The following is a 17,823-nucleotide window of genomic DNA, read 5'->3' on the forward strand; positions in this document are numbered from 1 at the left end:
GATCTAATTAGTCAATTTCAATCAATTGATGTTGTTATGTTATCTTGCCTTGAAAATATTAATATATATATATATGGGATTCTAGACCTAATAATATCCAATATTTCAGACACAATTAACCTTTTATAATCAGTACACAACTCACAAATCGTGTGTTCTATGGTTTCGGATGCCATTTTGCAATGAAAAAATAACAATATATCCTAGTCCTACACAAGGCAATACAGAAGTAATTGCTGATTAACAAAAGACTTAATAAATAAATAAAAAAAAAATAGAATGGACTAAGCACCTGTAAACAACAATTGATTAGAAATTACAATATTTTATTCAAAAATTGAATATACGGTACTAATCACTTTACATACTAATTCATATTACATTAATATGTACTTTAGAACCATTTTCATCTATTTCAAGGTTCCAAAAAATAGAGCCATACACCCTTCATGTTTTCAAATCATTGGTCTTCATTGATCTTTAATATTAATATCAGTATTCTACTGTTTCACTTGCATTATTTGCAGTGTAAAATAAGGCAAGTTTGAAGTATAGAATACCAGTATAAAATTCAAAACTAATAATAATATCTCCTTACTTATACTACACCAAGTTACAGATTAAAATTCTTATTCGAGATGCATGCATGCCCGTTCTGATCAGCAGTATAATCAGTACGGTATGTGTTATAGTTGTATAACAAACTGCAATGTCATATAAGAAATGCAAATACCCTATACAGTGCTAGCAGTACATTTATGAACAAAATCAATTGATATTTAAAAGGTTATACTTCTATTAAATCTAACACCGTTTTTTTTTTCAGATTGGTGGAGAAAAGAAACAAAATTTATAAAGAGGATCAATCATGGCCCATATACCACAATAGAATCTTAGGATACATAGATTTTATTGCATCTAAACAAGAATATATTTAAGACCCTATGGCGACATTTTCTATTATCCATTTCAATGATGTCTACAACATTGAACCATGTACAACAGAGCCTACAGGAGGAGCTGCTCGACTATCTGGATATATTAAGTCGTGCAAAGATGAAAAGCCAGTGGTTTTATTCAGTGGAGATGTTTTGAATCCTTCATTAAGTAAGTTGATTTTTTTTTTTTTTTTCTTAAGTAATTTTGATACAGAATTTTAGTCTCCACACTCCACACTCAACGGTAAAGAAAGATTTGATTAAAAATGCATTATGTAAGAGCTAAATCAACCTAATGCAGATCCTTCGTTTGTCCTCAACTGTTATAATATAAATCATTAATTAGACACTTATTCACATGCCAAGCCCATAATCAAACTCTAGATCATCTCATGGTTTTGATTTTCAACAGATATAAGCACTGTTGCCAGTTAATCATTTAATTAGAAAATGGATAATTGAGACTTTGTTTATTATCGTAACAATGGTAGCAATGACAATCGAACGCTACATTGTTCTTCAAACGGCCATAACTCTGCCCAGAATGATGTAATTTGACTGAAATTTTCAACATATTCCCTTTTCATTATCTTTTGTTTTCAACTGTTATAGCGAGAACTTTCAGCTCTTTATCTAAACTAAATCTTACATAATGCATGTTTAATACATTGATTCAAAGGCCTCATTTCACGGAGAGCATAAATGACTTGCTCACATAGTATGATGTAAATTGAACAATTTACTCTAAGGTTCTAAAGAACTTTTCTCGGTTAGGAACTTTAAATATTGTGCAAAGGCCCTAGGATAGTTCAAACACCTTATTCATAAATCAAGATGATTTTAGATAACATACCGGTATTAAAAAATCATATACACAGCCTCATAGATAGAGGAAGCCGCTGTGACTCATTGAGTAAAGCGCTGCCCCCCCACCGCCTGCGCACATTTTCAAAGTTGACTACGATTGACCTCTGCCACATATGTATCAAAATCATTGACCTGTACAGATTAGTGCACACATATAGATGAAGCCATCTCAGCTACAGACTTTGTTTAAAATTGGGGGGTTGGATGGCTGAATGGTTAGCGTGCGCGCCCTGTATCATAAAGTCTGTCATTGAGTCGACTGGCGTGGTTTCGAATCCCCGGTTGTACGTGGCAAGGAGTAGGGTCGCCTGTCCAACCTCGTGGGTTTTCTCCAGGGCCTCCGGTTTCCTCCCACTGCTAAAGACCCCTACACGCAAGCGAATTATGTAAATAAAATTAAACCATATGTTAGTCCCGAAATGACCTAGTTTGTGTCGAGTGGACGTTAAACCCCATTTCTCTCTCTCTCTTGTTTAAAATTGATGTGCTGAAATTACTGATGGTACGGAAAGAATTTTCACATTGGCGTATCTTGTTTCGGATGCATATTGAACAGCCACAATTATTGTTGTAAAACTTGATTATAAAAACAATGGTAGGGAAATTAAGTTCCATCGTGACTATGGCTATGTATCTGTTTAGCTAATGTTTTTGTAATTATTTTTCAGTGAGCATATTTTTAAAAGGGGAACAAATGATACCAGTTATGAATGGTATAGGAGTAGGCTGTGCTGTGTTTGGAAACCATGATTTCGGTAAGTCAATTTTTGTACTCTTATATACAGTAAGTGCAAGAAATTTATTTAATTTGCTAATTTCATTCATATTTTTTATGCTTAGAGATTTTGTTTTTATGAGAAGTATCTTGATTTTGTTTCTGAATTTTGTTCATTAATTATATAATAATGATCAAAAGAGTATTTTTTTATCCGGTGTGCTATGATTGTATTAATTCCATCTGCCAAGGGTTCTTTTACGTGCATGCCAATGTGTACATGGGACGGTGGGTTTCCGTCCCATCTACTTTGTCCCTTGCCAGACCCTCCGTCCCACACTTCTGACAATGGGGAACCACGCTGGAAAATCCTGATGAACTTTCTCAGCCAATACAACAGGCCTATTCCTATTTTAAGCAATCGAATGGCATCCGTTTTTGTTTTCAAGACTCAACCCTGCTCTATTTCCTAAATTTTGAAACAAACTTTCCAAACATATATCTTTTTCAGATTTTGGTGTGGATCATTTAAAGTGTTTAATAGGTGACACAAGATTTCCCTGGTTGATAAGTAACGTAACTGATAACCTAAATAATGAACCTCTAGCTAATGGGGAGATAACTCATATGATCATCAATAATGGTGTAAAGGTAAATGACTAGACCTCTTTGATTTTGTTGCTTTCACTGGATTCAATACTTAGATGTGTTTTGTGGGCTGACAGTTTATTTTCTTGGAATTTTACTTCTATAGATAATGCCAATGTTGATATGTAGCCTAATTGATTTTGTATTCCACTGTCAATAGAGTGGAACTGTTAAACCAAAATTAGTAAACAATTTAGTCGGTGCCTCTTACTGAATCTTGCAAAACAAAAATATAAGAGCTCCTTTATATTCTGATGTGATCTTTGGTGCTCAAGCTTTTATTATCTCAACATAGATGTTTCTGAAGGGAAATTATGTAATAATTTGGTAGAAGACGAAAAAAATTGTTTGGGAAATTATCTATTTAGCGTAAAATCTATATTCAAGGAAATAGTCCCTTGAAACATCTCATTGCATTAAAACTCTACTAATCAAAAGTCGGGGTCGCGACTGCTCTAGAAAGCCATGCTAAACTCTGCCTTTGTGTTTGTGTATCTGCCTTAGTTATCATTCACGAGTAAGTTTAAAGCTACTGAGGGGATTTTGAATCCCTTGCATACTACAATATTGTATTAGGAATATCGGCCTGAAAATGATTCAGTTACCTTCCACATTTTCAAAGATATGAAAATTTGCAACATTCGGCATCCTCTGCAGAGTAAAGACGAAATAAACAAGCCAGTTCCACATAAGTGTTATGTAAAGTCTTTTGATGGCCCTCTTTACCATCTGATTGAATCCAAGTCGGTGATATATCATTTCTGTTAATTAAATGTTAAATAGTGAATTTGAATACACTTAAGCATGGATTAAGCTGTGAAAAATTGTCTGCAAAATGCATGATCAGGCTTGGAAATTTTAATAATAACAAATATATATATCTGTTACGTAAATTGATATATTGTTATGGTTGCTAGATTGGTTTAATTGGATTAGTAGAAGAAGAATGGATAGAAACTTTAGCTACCATTGATCCAGAAGATGTTACATATACTGATTATGTAGAAGCTGGTAGAAAATTAGCAGGTGCTCTTCGACATCAGGTAAACACCATGTCACCCACCACACACTTCTGCCCTGCAGACAGCTATTAAAAGGGGAAATCAGATATATACTCTTCAAAAAAAGTAGGGAATATTGAAATGCAAATACCTATGCAGGTTGTGATATGATAAATAGTCATGGACACTTGACATGCTTTGAGAGTACGTTCACAGATGAAGAACTTATTGCCCCAACAGAACCACTGAGCTGCACTTGCGACACGCAATAGCGCCATACACGTGGGAGGGGTTCATTGTCAAATTTGACACTTCAAGTAAGGGTTGATGAAAACTGCCGCATGCTGGTTTATCTAACCATGTTTGCTTTCCTATCGGTTCTTGCATAAGATTTACTGTTTAGCGTATCTTTGCTTTAGTGTGTTACGTTCAATTTGATCGTGAGACGTGTTCGTCAACGTCAACCGACAACACTGCAAGAATTGGGCGTGGCACTGCAAGAGGAGTGGGTCAGATTGCCCCAAATCGTAATTGGACGGTTGATTAGGAGCATGCCACGACGAATTGCTGAATGTCTGAGGATTGGTGGAGCAATTACTCATTATTAAGACAAAAATCAAAAACATCCATTTTCACTTTTGAGGGTGTATCTCTTTGCGAGTGAAATGGGGCCGTCAGATAAGCCGCCCATATGAACTGTTTATGTTCATGTATAGGCAATTGGCCTGTTATTAACATACACTGGTTACCTAAATGAAAACAGAAGTGCATTTCTGCAGTTTTGTAATGTTTCTGAATATCCCCTACTTTTTTTGAAGAGTATATTTAATGGTTAATATGAAGGGAAGAACTCTTGAAGTTTGGTATTTTAGTACTGTACAACTATTTGATACTCTGTGATACTTTTAGAAGATTTACAGAATTTCAGTTTCCCTGTGAAATAATTGCAGTGACTTAGAACATAGTGATCCTGTAAACATTCTTTGATCTCAAAATATACTCTTGGCCAAGTGGGAAATGACAAGAACATCGTTTGTATGTTTGTTGTTGGATGTTCATTGCCCTGTTGTAACGTTCTTTTTCCTTGCTCCATGATTCTTTAGATTCAAATTTTATTATTCATTTTTATTATTTTGACATTTTTTATCACACATTCTTTGATATTGTAACATATAGGGTGCTGATATTGTGATTGCCTTAACTCATATGAGATGGCCGAATGATACAAGATTAGCAGAAGAAGTTGATGATATCGATATAATATTGGGTGGACATGATCATGATTATATTGTTCAACAGGTTAGTTTTGGATTACAAAACAATTTCAACCTAAAACGTTTGCTATGTTTTTTTAATGGAAAAATGCTATTAGGTGTTCTAGGAAGTGAAAATGTAACCCATGCCTCAAGAATGGCACCCAAGGTTTTATTCACAGAGACTTAAAAGATCCAACATTTTCATTGGTCGAAAGTTAAAATCTGAATACAAGTTTTGGCTCTTAGCCAATGATAAGGCTGATTCCTTCACTATTTTAGTTTTAGTTGTCATGAATATTGGAATATTAAGTACAAATTCCCTATTATCCTGATCCTAATTAATTATAATAAACTACCGATTAAAGGTTTTATTGGAAAGAAGCTATCTCATCTTTGTCTCAGAAAAGATCGCTCCTAATATTCTTGTACAATACTCAAGGCACGTAGATTGACAAAAAGGGTCCATCTCGATTTTAATTTCAGTCAATTTTAAAAACTAACGACTGGCATGTATGTCTGAGCATCACTGACATTAACACATATGGTTGATTTTGTTCATAGTGTCATACAAAAATTTCAAGTTTCTGTCTCATCCATTAGAAATATTGCGGTATTCATAAATCCTTTACACTTTTAAGTTTGGCCCCAATTGCATACATATCCTGGTATATGGAAAAAATTAAATATATTGCAGATAAATGGAAAATATGTGGTTAAAAGTGGCACAGATTTTCGAAATTTGAGCCACATTTCCCTAGCAAAGGAAAATGGAAACTGGAATATTGATATTAAAAGAGTTGATCTGGATTCTTCTATACCAGAAGATGATATTATAAAAGATATGGTGATAGCAAAGTTAGGTAAGAATATGGTATACATGTCGCAGAGTTAAACATGCATTATGCAAGAGCTAAATCTGCCTATTGCAGGTCTTTCTTTAGGCCTGAAATGTTATATAAACTATTAATTAAACATTAATTAACCTATCCAGACCATAATCAACTCTCGATGGCATCGCTAGACTGCGACCTTTAGTGGATTATGAGCCGATTTACTCCTTCACGATTTAATGATTAAATGGATAATCGAGAGACTATGCCGTTTATTGTACTGAATTTAGTAATGATGATCGAGGCTAGGCGGAAATTTCAATCGCTTAATTCTCGGTTCATAGTGGATCAATTTCAATGAAATTTTCAGCAAATTGCCCTTACATTATCTAGTTTTTAACTATTATAGTGAGAACTGCCAACTCGGTATCTAATCTCCCATAATGTATCTTTAATATTTGTATTAATTGCTCTGGCATCTTTTATTTTTGTTTGTTGAGGTTGTCCATAGTTTGTGTGTGTGAAATAGCTTTATTTAACGTCCACTTCCACCAAAGTGATATCGCAGACAATTCATAGTTTATTATAGGGATGTTATTAAATAGAACGCATGATAGGCAGAAGGTATTTAAAGATACATTCCCATGAAAGTAATCATAGGGTAGTTATTTCCTATAAAAGTATGACAATTTTGATATTTATGGAAAGAAGAGACACTCACTCTTCATAGAAATATACTGGATTCTCTGAAAAACACCCAATGGGGTGCCTACATGACTAAAATGTAAGAATGTAACTGACAGGCAGCTTGTCTGCTCAAGTTCTTATGTGTTGATGTAATCATTGTGAGAACATTAAGAGACTATCCCGTAAATGTCCAGTAGACTCTGCGATCACACGGCGGTAAAAGAAGTTGACAGAGGATAATCCAAGAATTTACTTAGGCTTTGATATTTATGACAGCGAGTCAGCGACTAACAACAAATACAAGCTGGAAATGGATTCTCCCTCAGGCCTCAATCAATTCACTTGACAAATAAGGCTGATTAAGATAGATTATAGTTGAAGCGTGTTATAGTTTTCGTTTGATTAAAATGTTTTGAGAGAGATTTGAAGTGAAGCAAACTTATGATAGATTAATTAATTTAAATATGTTTTTAGTCCAAATATATCATCAAATTTTTTACGCAGGAAGGCATCTTTAATTATTTATTTTATGATTAATGTGCTAATTAGGAATCCTTAGAATCCACATTTGTCATCTTTTCATCCAGTATTGATGAAATTTGGTTTCATATAAATTTTATGTTTCAGTTAATGTCTTAAAATCATTCAATTTATTTAATAACTGAAATTCTAAGTCAGTATGTAAACTGATTTATTCACACAGGCGATGTACATATTGACTAAGATTTTCAATCATTATACAAATTGATATCAGTACTTGATAACGATAAGAATACCCTCAATGAAACGCAGCAGTTAATAAACTTACTGAATGATATCTATAAAGTTGTCTGTATTATTTCATTTGGTTGTTCAAACACTAATTCAGTTAGTTAGACAAAGTCTAAAGATGCATTATGTAAGAGCTAAATCTGCCTATGGCTTCAAATGCTATAAAAATGTTTTAAACATTTATGATTTATTAACATGATAAGCCCATAATCAACTTTCTGAGCCATCGGGTGGCTCGTATTTTAAGGTAGATTGGAACACTGTGGCCATTAAGAGCTTCATGATAAAATAAACAGTGTAGCACACATTTTGTCAAAATTTCAAACACTCATAACATTTTGTCAAAATAGTCTGACTGAAATTTTTAATTTTGATATATTTTTCATTATCTATTTTTGAACTATTATAGCAATAACGACCAGCTCTTGATCTTATTCTTACATAATGCATCTTTAATTTATAAAGACTATATATAAGACTATAATAAGGGGCTTTACTTAGATTTATAAAAGATAAAAGGTAATTAAAGATTAATACAATAAATAATAATATTAGTCTATTTATATTGTGCAATATCTATGTATGAGCGTGATCAAAGCAAGTCTAAAAACTATCAGAACTGTCACAATGTGAATGCTTTATTCTTACTCATGAAAGTTTTGAGTCTGGATCTAAGCACAACAATATCTGGGGTTGAGTTGAGTAAGAAAAAGTCCTTTGACTAAAAACATTATGTTGAAACAAGTGTAGGAGATTAATGTAATGTCTGAATTTAGCCATTTCTGGATGATGGTTGACATTGATTAAGAACATAATAAAATTAATAATAATAATTTAGTATGAAATAAAATGACTATAATCATGAAAATATATTCTACAGACACTGTATTGAAATGCTTGGTTATAATTCTCTAGTTGTTTAACTGTCTTTTTTCAGCCCAGGTTGATGATAAAATGGATAATAAATTAGGAGAAATGTTAGTGGAGCTAGATGGAAGATTTTCTAAAGTTCGAACTCAAGAAACAAATTTAGGTATAGAAAGTTGAAAAAATATCTTAAAGTCTCTGATCGTCAGTTGAGGCATTAATTGTTCCTTGCAAATTACAATATTGTATAATTTGAATCTCTAAAAAGAATATCCGAAATGTGAATGAAATGAAATGAAATAGGTTTAACGTCCTACTATTCTGCTCTGAACTGGGCAAATGAAAACGGACATATGCCATACAGTGTGCTATGTGGGAAATTTTGCCCAGATAGCGGTTCTACGACCTACTCTTATATCGAATTCTAACTGCCAAGGGATCTTTTACATGCACTCCAATGTGTACACGGGACCATCCGAACGACTAGACAGCAGTCCTTGTCAGGCCCTCTGTCTAGCTCGGCAATCAGTGATTTTAATAAACAAATTATTGAAGAGATAAGAAATCATGAAAAAAGAAAAATAGTTTTTGATTTCAATATGTTATACCTTTTTTATGGAGACAGTTTAGTCCTAACTTAGAACTTTATATAATAAGATATCTAAATCAATCAATCAAGATTTTCTATGAAATTTATTCAGACTCTAAATGTTTATAAGAATAATAAGAGTGTATGAAATATATTTTTTGTATTTATATATTAACAAATTATTACAGGAAATTTTATAACGGATGTGATTTTAACTGCAACTAATGCTGATGTGGCCTTACTAAATTCTGGTACATTTCGATCCGATAGAGTACATCCACGTGGAGAATTTAAGATACGTGATCTGTTGACTATACTCCCCCTGGTCGATCATCTAGTTGTCATTAAAGTTACAGGTAAGAAACAATTACAATTACTTGATGCATTATTATATGGTAGCACATGAAGACAGTTCGAAATCAAAATTAGTATTGGCTGAGCTGAGATGTCTGGGAAAAATTTGACTCAATAGCACTTTACATGTTTGTCTTCATTTGCAGAATGATAAGACATTAAACCCCATAACTGTATGCATACTATCCAAAAATTACTCTTGGTTCAGTCTTCTGGGTGGGGGTTGGATGGCCGAATGGTTAGCACGTGCGTGCTGTATCATAAGGTCTGTCATTGAGTCAACTAGCGTGGTTTTGAATCCCCGGTTGTACGTGACAAGGAGTAGGGTCGCCTGTCCAACCTCGTGGGTTTTCTCCGGTTTCCTCCCACTGCTATAGACCCCTACGCGCAAGCGAATTACAGAAATAAAATTGAATCATGTGTTAGTCCCGAAATGACCTAGTTTGTGTCGAGTGGATGTTAAACCCCATTTCTCTCTCTCTCTATCTGTCTTCTGGACATCTTTATATATAATATAGACAAATAATTTTAACATCCTGATGGTATGAAACCTTGATGATCCTGACTAGGAACGAATGGAAAAGAAAATGAATGATGGATTTAAAGCTTTATTGTCAAAACACAACATCAACACACTTTTAAAAAAATCATTTCATTTTCAGCTTAACTTATCATTAGTTTAACACTAATTGCGCAATACAAATCATGTTAACAAAAGAGACTTGGTAAATAATATACTATAATATATCATAGATGACAAAATCATCCAAGCACTGCTTTTGAACTGAGTAAGACCATCTGTGGTTACTATATGTTCCATTCAATTATTGATGTTTATTTCAGGTAAACAGATTGTTCAAGCGCTAGAAAATGGTGTATCTCAGTATCCTAAACTAGAAGGAAGATTTCCACAAGTGGCTGGAATCCAGTTTGGTTTCGATCCCAGTAAGCCCAGAGGACATCGTGTTGATCCTGGATTAGTAAAAATACAGGGAGACTACCTTGACTTACAAAAGGTAAATTTTATTAATCTTGGACACCGTCATGCCTTATCCAACCAACTATCAAAGATAGGTTTCCTCCCACTGCTAAAGACCCCTATGCGCAAGCAAATTAGTGAAATTAAATTGAACTATATGTTAGTCCCGAAATGACCTGCATTAATATCGGGTTTCTATTTCTGAATAATAAGTCCTAATAGTACGCACTTTAACATGTAAATAGGGAGCCACAGTGGCTAAGTGAGTAAGATGCGGACTACCTAGCTTGGAGGTCACGTTTTAGATCCCTGCATAGGCCGAGAATGTTCATCAGGATTTTCCAGCGTGGTTTCTCCTTGTCAGTGGTGCAGAACGGAGGGCCTGACAAGGACAGCTGTCTAGTCGTTCTAATGGGACAAAAAACCAAGGGCCCGTGTATATATTGGCGTGCACTTAAAAGATCCCTTGTCAGTGGTGAAGAACGGAGGGCCCGACAAGGACAGCTGTCTAGTCATTCAGATGGGACGAAAAAACGAGGACCTGTGTATACATTGGCATGCATGTAAAAGATCCCTTGGCAGATGGAATTCGATGTAAGAGTAGGACAGAGAGCCACTACCCGGGCAAAATTTCCCTCATAGCTCACTGTACGGCGTATGCCCATTTTCATTAGCCCAGTAGGAGCAGAACAGTAGGACGATAAACCTTATTTCATTTCATTTTAACATGTAAATAGATAATTAATTCGGGGGGTTGGATGGCTTAGTGGTTAGCACAAGCGAATTATGGAAATAAAATTGAACCATATGTTAGTCCCGAAATGACCTAGTTTGTGTCGAGTGGACGTTAAACCCCATTTCTCTCTCTCTCTCTCAGATAATTAATTCAAATGTAATAGTCTCTACAGACTGTTTTTATCTCAGATGTTAAGCTTTCAATTTTTATGAAACACAGTAAGACAGTTAGCTAATAATGAACTATAATTGAAATGAAATGAAATGGGGTTTAACGTCCTACTGTTCGCCTCCTACCTGGGCCAATGAAGACGGGCATACGCCATACAGTGTGCTATGAGGGAAATTTTGCCTGGACAGCGGCACTATGGCCTACTCTTATATCGAATTCTAACTGCCAAGGGATCTTTTGTGTGCACGCCAATATGTACACGGGACCTCAGGTTTTTCGTCCTATCCGAACGACTAGACAGCTATCCTTGTCAGGTCCTCCATCCTGCATCACTGACAAGGGGAAACCACGCCGGAAAATCTGGATGAACTTTCTTGGCCAATGCAGGGATCGAACACCCGAACCTTCAGGCTAGCGAGCCTGCGTCTTACCCACTTAGCCACGTGATCCCCGACCTATAATTGAAATGAAATTGCATCCATATATGATATATATATCATAATATCAAGCTTGTGTACTGCTTATTTATTATTTTTTTGTGACTATCTTGAATATCAATGTTTACAGTGAGCTAAAGGTGTACATGCTGTTAGATGTCAATTTTAGTAAATTTCCTCTTGATGATAAATTATTATCAATGTCTTCTTTTAGAATTATCGTCTATGTACTAAAGAATATATTGCTAATGGTAAAGATGGCTATGATAGTCTGAAAGATTCGGAGATACTGGTAAATAAAATTGTTTCATTATAGATTTTGAATTTTGAATGTGGCAGAGTCTTGTAAAGTGCTACATCTGTTACAGCATAGATTCTGATTCTGTCCCGCCTATGACCAGGAGTTTGTTTCCACGATTTTACATGACACACATTAGTGACTGCTGCCTAACACAGTTTTTTCCCTGGGTTCTCTCCATAAAATCCTAACTTGAATCTCGTTATACGATTTAAGAATGTGACTAATAATTAGGTCCATTAATTACAATTTGTTTGTCTAAAGTGAAATCATTGACAGAATCAAAAATAGCTTGAACCGTCGTCAAATAAAATACAGGGTTGTTTGTCAAAATATTTATAAAATATGATGGCATAAAGATTCTGCTTTTCAGACAGATGAGTGTTGATGCTAAAGTACAATATTATTATTTAAATGATATATTATGTGAATGTTAACTGTATTTATTAGGTATCAGCCGAGGCATGTCCTACTATATCAACTAGTGTACAGAATCATTTTGAATCTGTAGATATATTACATGGTGATAAAGAATGTGTATCAGGACACAAACAAAGTCTACTCTGTCTTGTCAAGTAGGTAGTTTATATTTAGTATTTAATTTGGTGGGGGCTGGGTGGTCTAGAGGTCTTGTCATTGTCAGAGATTCCCTTTCCCAATCTGTTGGGTTTTCTCTGGGTCCTCCAGTTTCCTCCCACAGTTAAAGACCTCTATGCACAAGCGAACTATTGAAATAAAAATTGTCCACATGTTAGTCCCGAAATAACCTAGTTTGTGTCGAGTTCATGTTACACCCTATTTCTGACACTCCTTTAATTATCTGTTTGGGTGTTTGCCAGACAATGTGTTTAATGCTTGACCTAAATTATCGGTTTGCTCTAGGTTTCTCTCAGTATTAAAGACCTTGGTGCACTTACGAATCATTAGAATAAAAATCTACAAACTCCTCTACCGAGTAAATCCGAGTAATATTGATTCCCATTACTCTCCTGTCGGGAATCAAACCCGTAATGCCATGTATGGAACACAAATGTCAGCATAAATATTATACTATATTTTAGAAAGAATGAAATTGTACATAGACAATCTAGTATTGATAATACACGCAATCCACTGACACGTCAGAAGAGTATACACGAAGCCGAGGCTGAACTTCGTCTTTTATCTCCTAAAGTTGATGGTCGAATATTCCAGTATGACGAAGAGGTTAGTATCAGTTTTATATTATGGTATATCTTGTACAGAGCAGTGGACGCTTACAACTGGTCCCGTTATCCATTCACCTGATTTGATATTTGTTATATATTTTTTGCAATGTCTATGTAGTTTGTCTTGTCCTCAGGTTTGTCTTTTCGGTTTTGTTTTGCGAGTAGCGCAGTCCTCCTGCACTTGTTATTACAGTTTTAAAGGAAACATTTTCGATTGTTAAAAATTGGATTGAACATACGTTGACACAATTGTCAATGATTGGACACTCACATTTTGTTTCAAAAATCACAAAACCTTACAAATTCTTTTCAGATACTACAATTACGTTGTGATTTTCGATTAATCAGCTTTAATAATCCTGCTTTGATTACTGACATTTTTAATAGTTTCCTTAAAGACTATTTAAAGTATCGTTTTGTACTTCTTTCTCATACCCAAGGTTGTTGTCAACATGCAGCTGATGCTCTATAGTTTAACTTAGTTTCTGTTTTATCATTTTCAGAAAAGAATTATAATGTTAGCATTAAAAGATTTTCGATTTACCAGCTTTAATAATCCTGCTTTGATTACTGACATTTTTAATAGTTTCCTAAAAGACTATTTAAAGTATCGTTTTGTACTTCTTTCTCATACCCAAGGTTGTTGTCAACATGCAGCTGATGCTCTATAGTTTAACTTAGTTTCTGTTTTTTCTTTTTCAGAAAAGAATTATAATGTTAGCATTAAAAGATTCTACCAGTTCCAGACGACTTCACTTGAGAGAAAATAAATTATCTTCTACTATAGACTTAGAAGATGACGAGGATCTAGAAAACGAAGAAATTGTTTCTAATTAGGGAAAGTTACATTGCTAAAGTCTTGGTTTATTCAGAGTAATTATATTTAATCGATATGCAGTGATGCAAGCAACATATTAAGGCCAGAGATTGTCGTTTAAATTTGAGGTACAATATCTATGTTTCCCGGGTTAATCCATGGAAAAATTGATTTTTTAACATTTAATTAAAGTATTTGCTTTTTTCAGAAAAAATACAAGTTGCTATGGGTTAATCCATGCTAATATGTACTAAAAAATATTGCTTGGAGTCTTTTAAGAAATCAAAATGTCATTAGTTTACGTAATTGTCTATTGTTAAGATGAAGATTCAACATTTTTATCAGTTTCAACACAACTTTACTTCGGTTGTTAAGATTGAAACATACAGTACAGTGTTTTTATCAATTTAAATACGAATGTGTGTTGATACATTTCAAGTTGCCTTAATTTCGTGATGCTTAAATTTTATTGTTTTTTAACAATATGTAGTTTATAATTTGAAGTTAAGTTATAACATTCCACTGTTTTATATATGGAAGATCACTAAAACTCAACAATCTTGCTAATTATAATTTGGAATCTGATTGAAAATATCTTATTAAATTTAATATTGCAATGCACCTCTGGAAATGATTAGGTGTTTGACAAAATGTCAGGCACTAATGAACTTGTACCTGGCATATTCAACTTTGTGCTGAACATGTAAAAACAAATGTCAATAAAAACACAGAAAAAACACAAATCAGTGCCAGTCAGAATAACAGGCTTGACAAGGTCTTGATCACGATCTGTGCCTGATAATGTCCGTGACTTGTTCCAAGTTCTCAAAGCATTCTCAGACTTAGATAATTAACTCAAAATTGTTATTTTAACTAAAATATAGCCCTTTATAAAACTGTTGTTGTTTTAATGTATCAAATACATCAATAAGAAACTATGTGCAAAGTTTTGTATTTCTGGATTAAAGATATTTCTCATAAACAGTGATTGAAAGTTGGGTAAATTCTTAACTTAAGTCTGAGAATGCTTTGTGAACTGAGGGCCATGTGCTTTATTTCTAGGTGATATTTCCTTCATAATTAGCTGCAAAGATCTCATAAATTGATCTATGACCGACAGATATGTGATATATTTTTTCGCGGTTGCTAGATGTTTGATTAGATTTCATCTAATCAAGCTGCTGTTATTATTACTGTTGACAAAATTATTTATTTATGAATCATTTACTGCTGTCATTGTTAATTGTTGTACTTGTATATAAGGGGCATTGAATTAAACCATGAAAAGAAGTTTATATTTTAATATATTTTTAAATGGTAGATAGACTAGCTTATTCACTTGTATGATTTAAATATACATTATGCAAGAGCTAAATCTGCTAATTGCAGGTCTTTCTTTAGGCCTGAAATGTTATCTAAATTATTAATTAGACATTTATTAACTTATCCAGACCATAATCAACTCTCGGTGGCATCGGATACCTGAGATTTTAACTAGATTAGAACGGTTCGCCATTTAAAAAATTTAATTTAAAAATGGGAAAGCGAGGCCAAATCTTGAATATACCAGTGCCCTGGTTACCACTATGCACACATCTTGTCAAAACTACAAACAGTGATAACTTGGCTCAGAATGATGTAATTTGAATGAAATTTTCAATATTTTCATTGAACATTATCTATTTTTGAGCTATTATAGCAAGAATGGTCAGCTCTTTATCTAAATCTTACAGAATGTATCTTTAACCGTTTGTACTTCATTGTAATGCAAATTATAAAAATAAAATTCTAAAAGGACATCACCCATTTGAATGATATTGAGATATTTCTCTATTAGATTTGGGCCATACAATGAAAATAATAATACGTATTATTGTAGAGGTTTAACATATTTATAGGCAAAAGAGTTAGTGTAAACTTTCCCTACATGAGCAGAGGATTTACTTTCTAATATATTTCTATGCTTCCAAAGATCAACTTTTTATTCTTTTGATCCTAAATCGGAAATTTACCTTGATTATCTGTACCCTTGCTTGAAAAATCAGTTGTAAGACAAAGAATGGATTTCTGTCAGAAAGAGGATAAGAAAAATATTACATGTGCCATTATTTTGATGTGCTGTTAATTGGATATTGAAAGTTCTCCAATATTAGTGTTTGTCTTCATCATAAATTGCATGCATTTTACACAGCTGCAATACACCTTTACAGTCAGTCAAGATGTTTTTGTCCATTGCATTTCAAACATATATCGGAATATCCCTTTAATTTCTTTATTTACTTACTGTCCATTGCATTTTCAAACCATAGATCATAATTCTTGCGTGGCATTTAGCAATTGCACACAAAATAAATGGTCCCAATAATGTGCCAGTTTATTCAAAGTTTTATATTTTGTATTTCTAGCTCGTATATTCTAATCAAATATTATTTTGCATACCAATAGTACAACCTTATTTTATGTTTTTATGTCTTTATATATTTATGATTTACATGCTGGATGATAACCAAAGTAGATGATCTATTTCAGGGAGATGCTTAATTTCAGTTGTGAATACACCTTAAATATTCCAAGGCCTTTTTTAAAAAAATTCTGGTGCTTTGATAATCCTGTGTCACTTAAAAAAAAGGGCCCCATGACGTGGGTTTTGTTTTTCAAAGAATAAAAACTGTCTCATAAATTACTGCACATAAATATTTTACCTCATCAGAGAAGTAAATCTATAAAAAAATTAAAATGAATCCGTAGACTCATTTATCAAGTACACAGTCCTGATAACTGTTAATAATAATCATAAATGATACTGGATAATCATACATTCCTTTAAACATGATACTGGATAATCATACATTCCAATAAAGAACATTATGAGATAAATGTGGTGACTTGAGATTTGACATATATTATAAATCATTCAGTCAAATAGTCGAATCATCAGTGATCCTTTGACAAAAGGGGGGTTGGATGGCTGAATGGTTAGCATGTGCGCGCTGTATCGATTCAGGGGTTTTGATTCCCCTGTTGTACATTACAAGGAGTAGGTTCGCCTGTCCAACCTCGTAGGTTTTTTTCCAGGGTCCTCCGGTTTCCTCCCACTGCTAAAGACCCTACGCGCCAGCAAATTATTGAAATTAAATTGGACCGTGTGTTAGTCCCGAAATGACCTAGTTTGTGTTGAGTGGACATTAAACCTCATTTCTCTCTCTCTCCTTTGACAAAATTAAAACACAAAAATAAAAATCTCTGACTCCCGCATCAGATGCTTAGTAAGGATTGTCTGAGAACCAGAATATTGTTCATGTTTGGCCTAACAATCATTTATATTGTCATATTTTATTAGTTAAAATATATTTTGTACTTTTTATAAACAAATGTGTTTTTGTTTTATTAAGTTCCTTTTATTGATATGTTATATTTCTATTAGTTGAATATTTTATCTGCCAGAATTGTATTCATTTCTATGCAATTATTATTATTTGAATATATATGTATGTAATTTTTTTTTTTTTTATCTATTATGTTTATAAATCAGAACTATTAGAGACATGTTATATATTTTCAGAATAAAAATCTATTTTATTCATTAACAGTTTGTATTGTTTTTTGTGTTTTGTGGATCAAAATATTGAGATGTTTGCATTAAAAGGGGGGATA

At 33.5% G+C, this 17,823-nt stretch overlaps 1 protein-coding gene across 1 annotated transcript in view; it reads left to right on the plus strand.

The window, feature by feature from the left end:
- LOC126816610 (mannosylglucosyl-3-phosphoglycerate phosphatase) overlaps positions 1 to 17,698 on the plus strand; it is an 18,134-nt gene extending 436 nt beyond the window's left edge. Inside the window, exons 2-14 of the mRNA XM_050543295.2 lie at positions 827 to 1,107; positions 2,474 to 2,560; positions 3,032 to 3,171; positions 4,086 to 4,211; positions 5,346 to 5,468; positions 6,120 to 6,285; positions 8,651 to 8,746; positions 9,358 to 9,525; positions 10,367 to 10,539; positions 12,061 to 12,138; positions 12,595 to 12,719; positions 13,206 to 13,350; positions 14,055 to 17,698. Coding sequence (XP_050399252.1) covers positions 945 to 1,107; positions 2,474 to 2,560; positions 3,032 to 3,171; positions 4,086 to 4,211; positions 5,346 to 5,468; positions 6,120 to 6,285; positions 8,651 to 8,746; positions 9,358 to 9,525; positions 10,367 to 10,539; positions 12,061 to 12,138; positions 12,595 to 12,719; positions 13,206 to 13,350; positions 14,055 to 14,189 — 1,725 coding nt within the window. The 5' untranslated portion in view covers positions 827 to 944 and the 3' untranslated portion in view covers positions 14,190 to 17,698. The remainder of the gene's footprint in view (positions 1 to 826; positions 1,108 to 2,473; positions 2,561 to 3,031; positions 3,172 to 4,085; positions 4,212 to 5,345; positions 5,469 to 6,119; positions 6,286 to 8,650; positions 8,747 to 9,357; positions 9,526 to 10,366; positions 10,540 to 12,060; positions 12,139 to 12,594; positions 12,720 to 13,205; positions 13,351 to 14,054) is intronic.
- Positions 17,699 to 17,823: the final 125 nt, after the last annotated feature.

Source organism: Patella vulgata, chromosome 3, assembly GCF_932274485.2.
Source record: "Patella vulgata chromosome 3, xgPatVulg1.2, whole genome shotgun sequence".
In the NCBI taxonomy this organism is placed as follows: Eukaryota; Metazoa; Mollusca; class Gastropoda; family Patellidae; genus Patella; species Patella vulgata.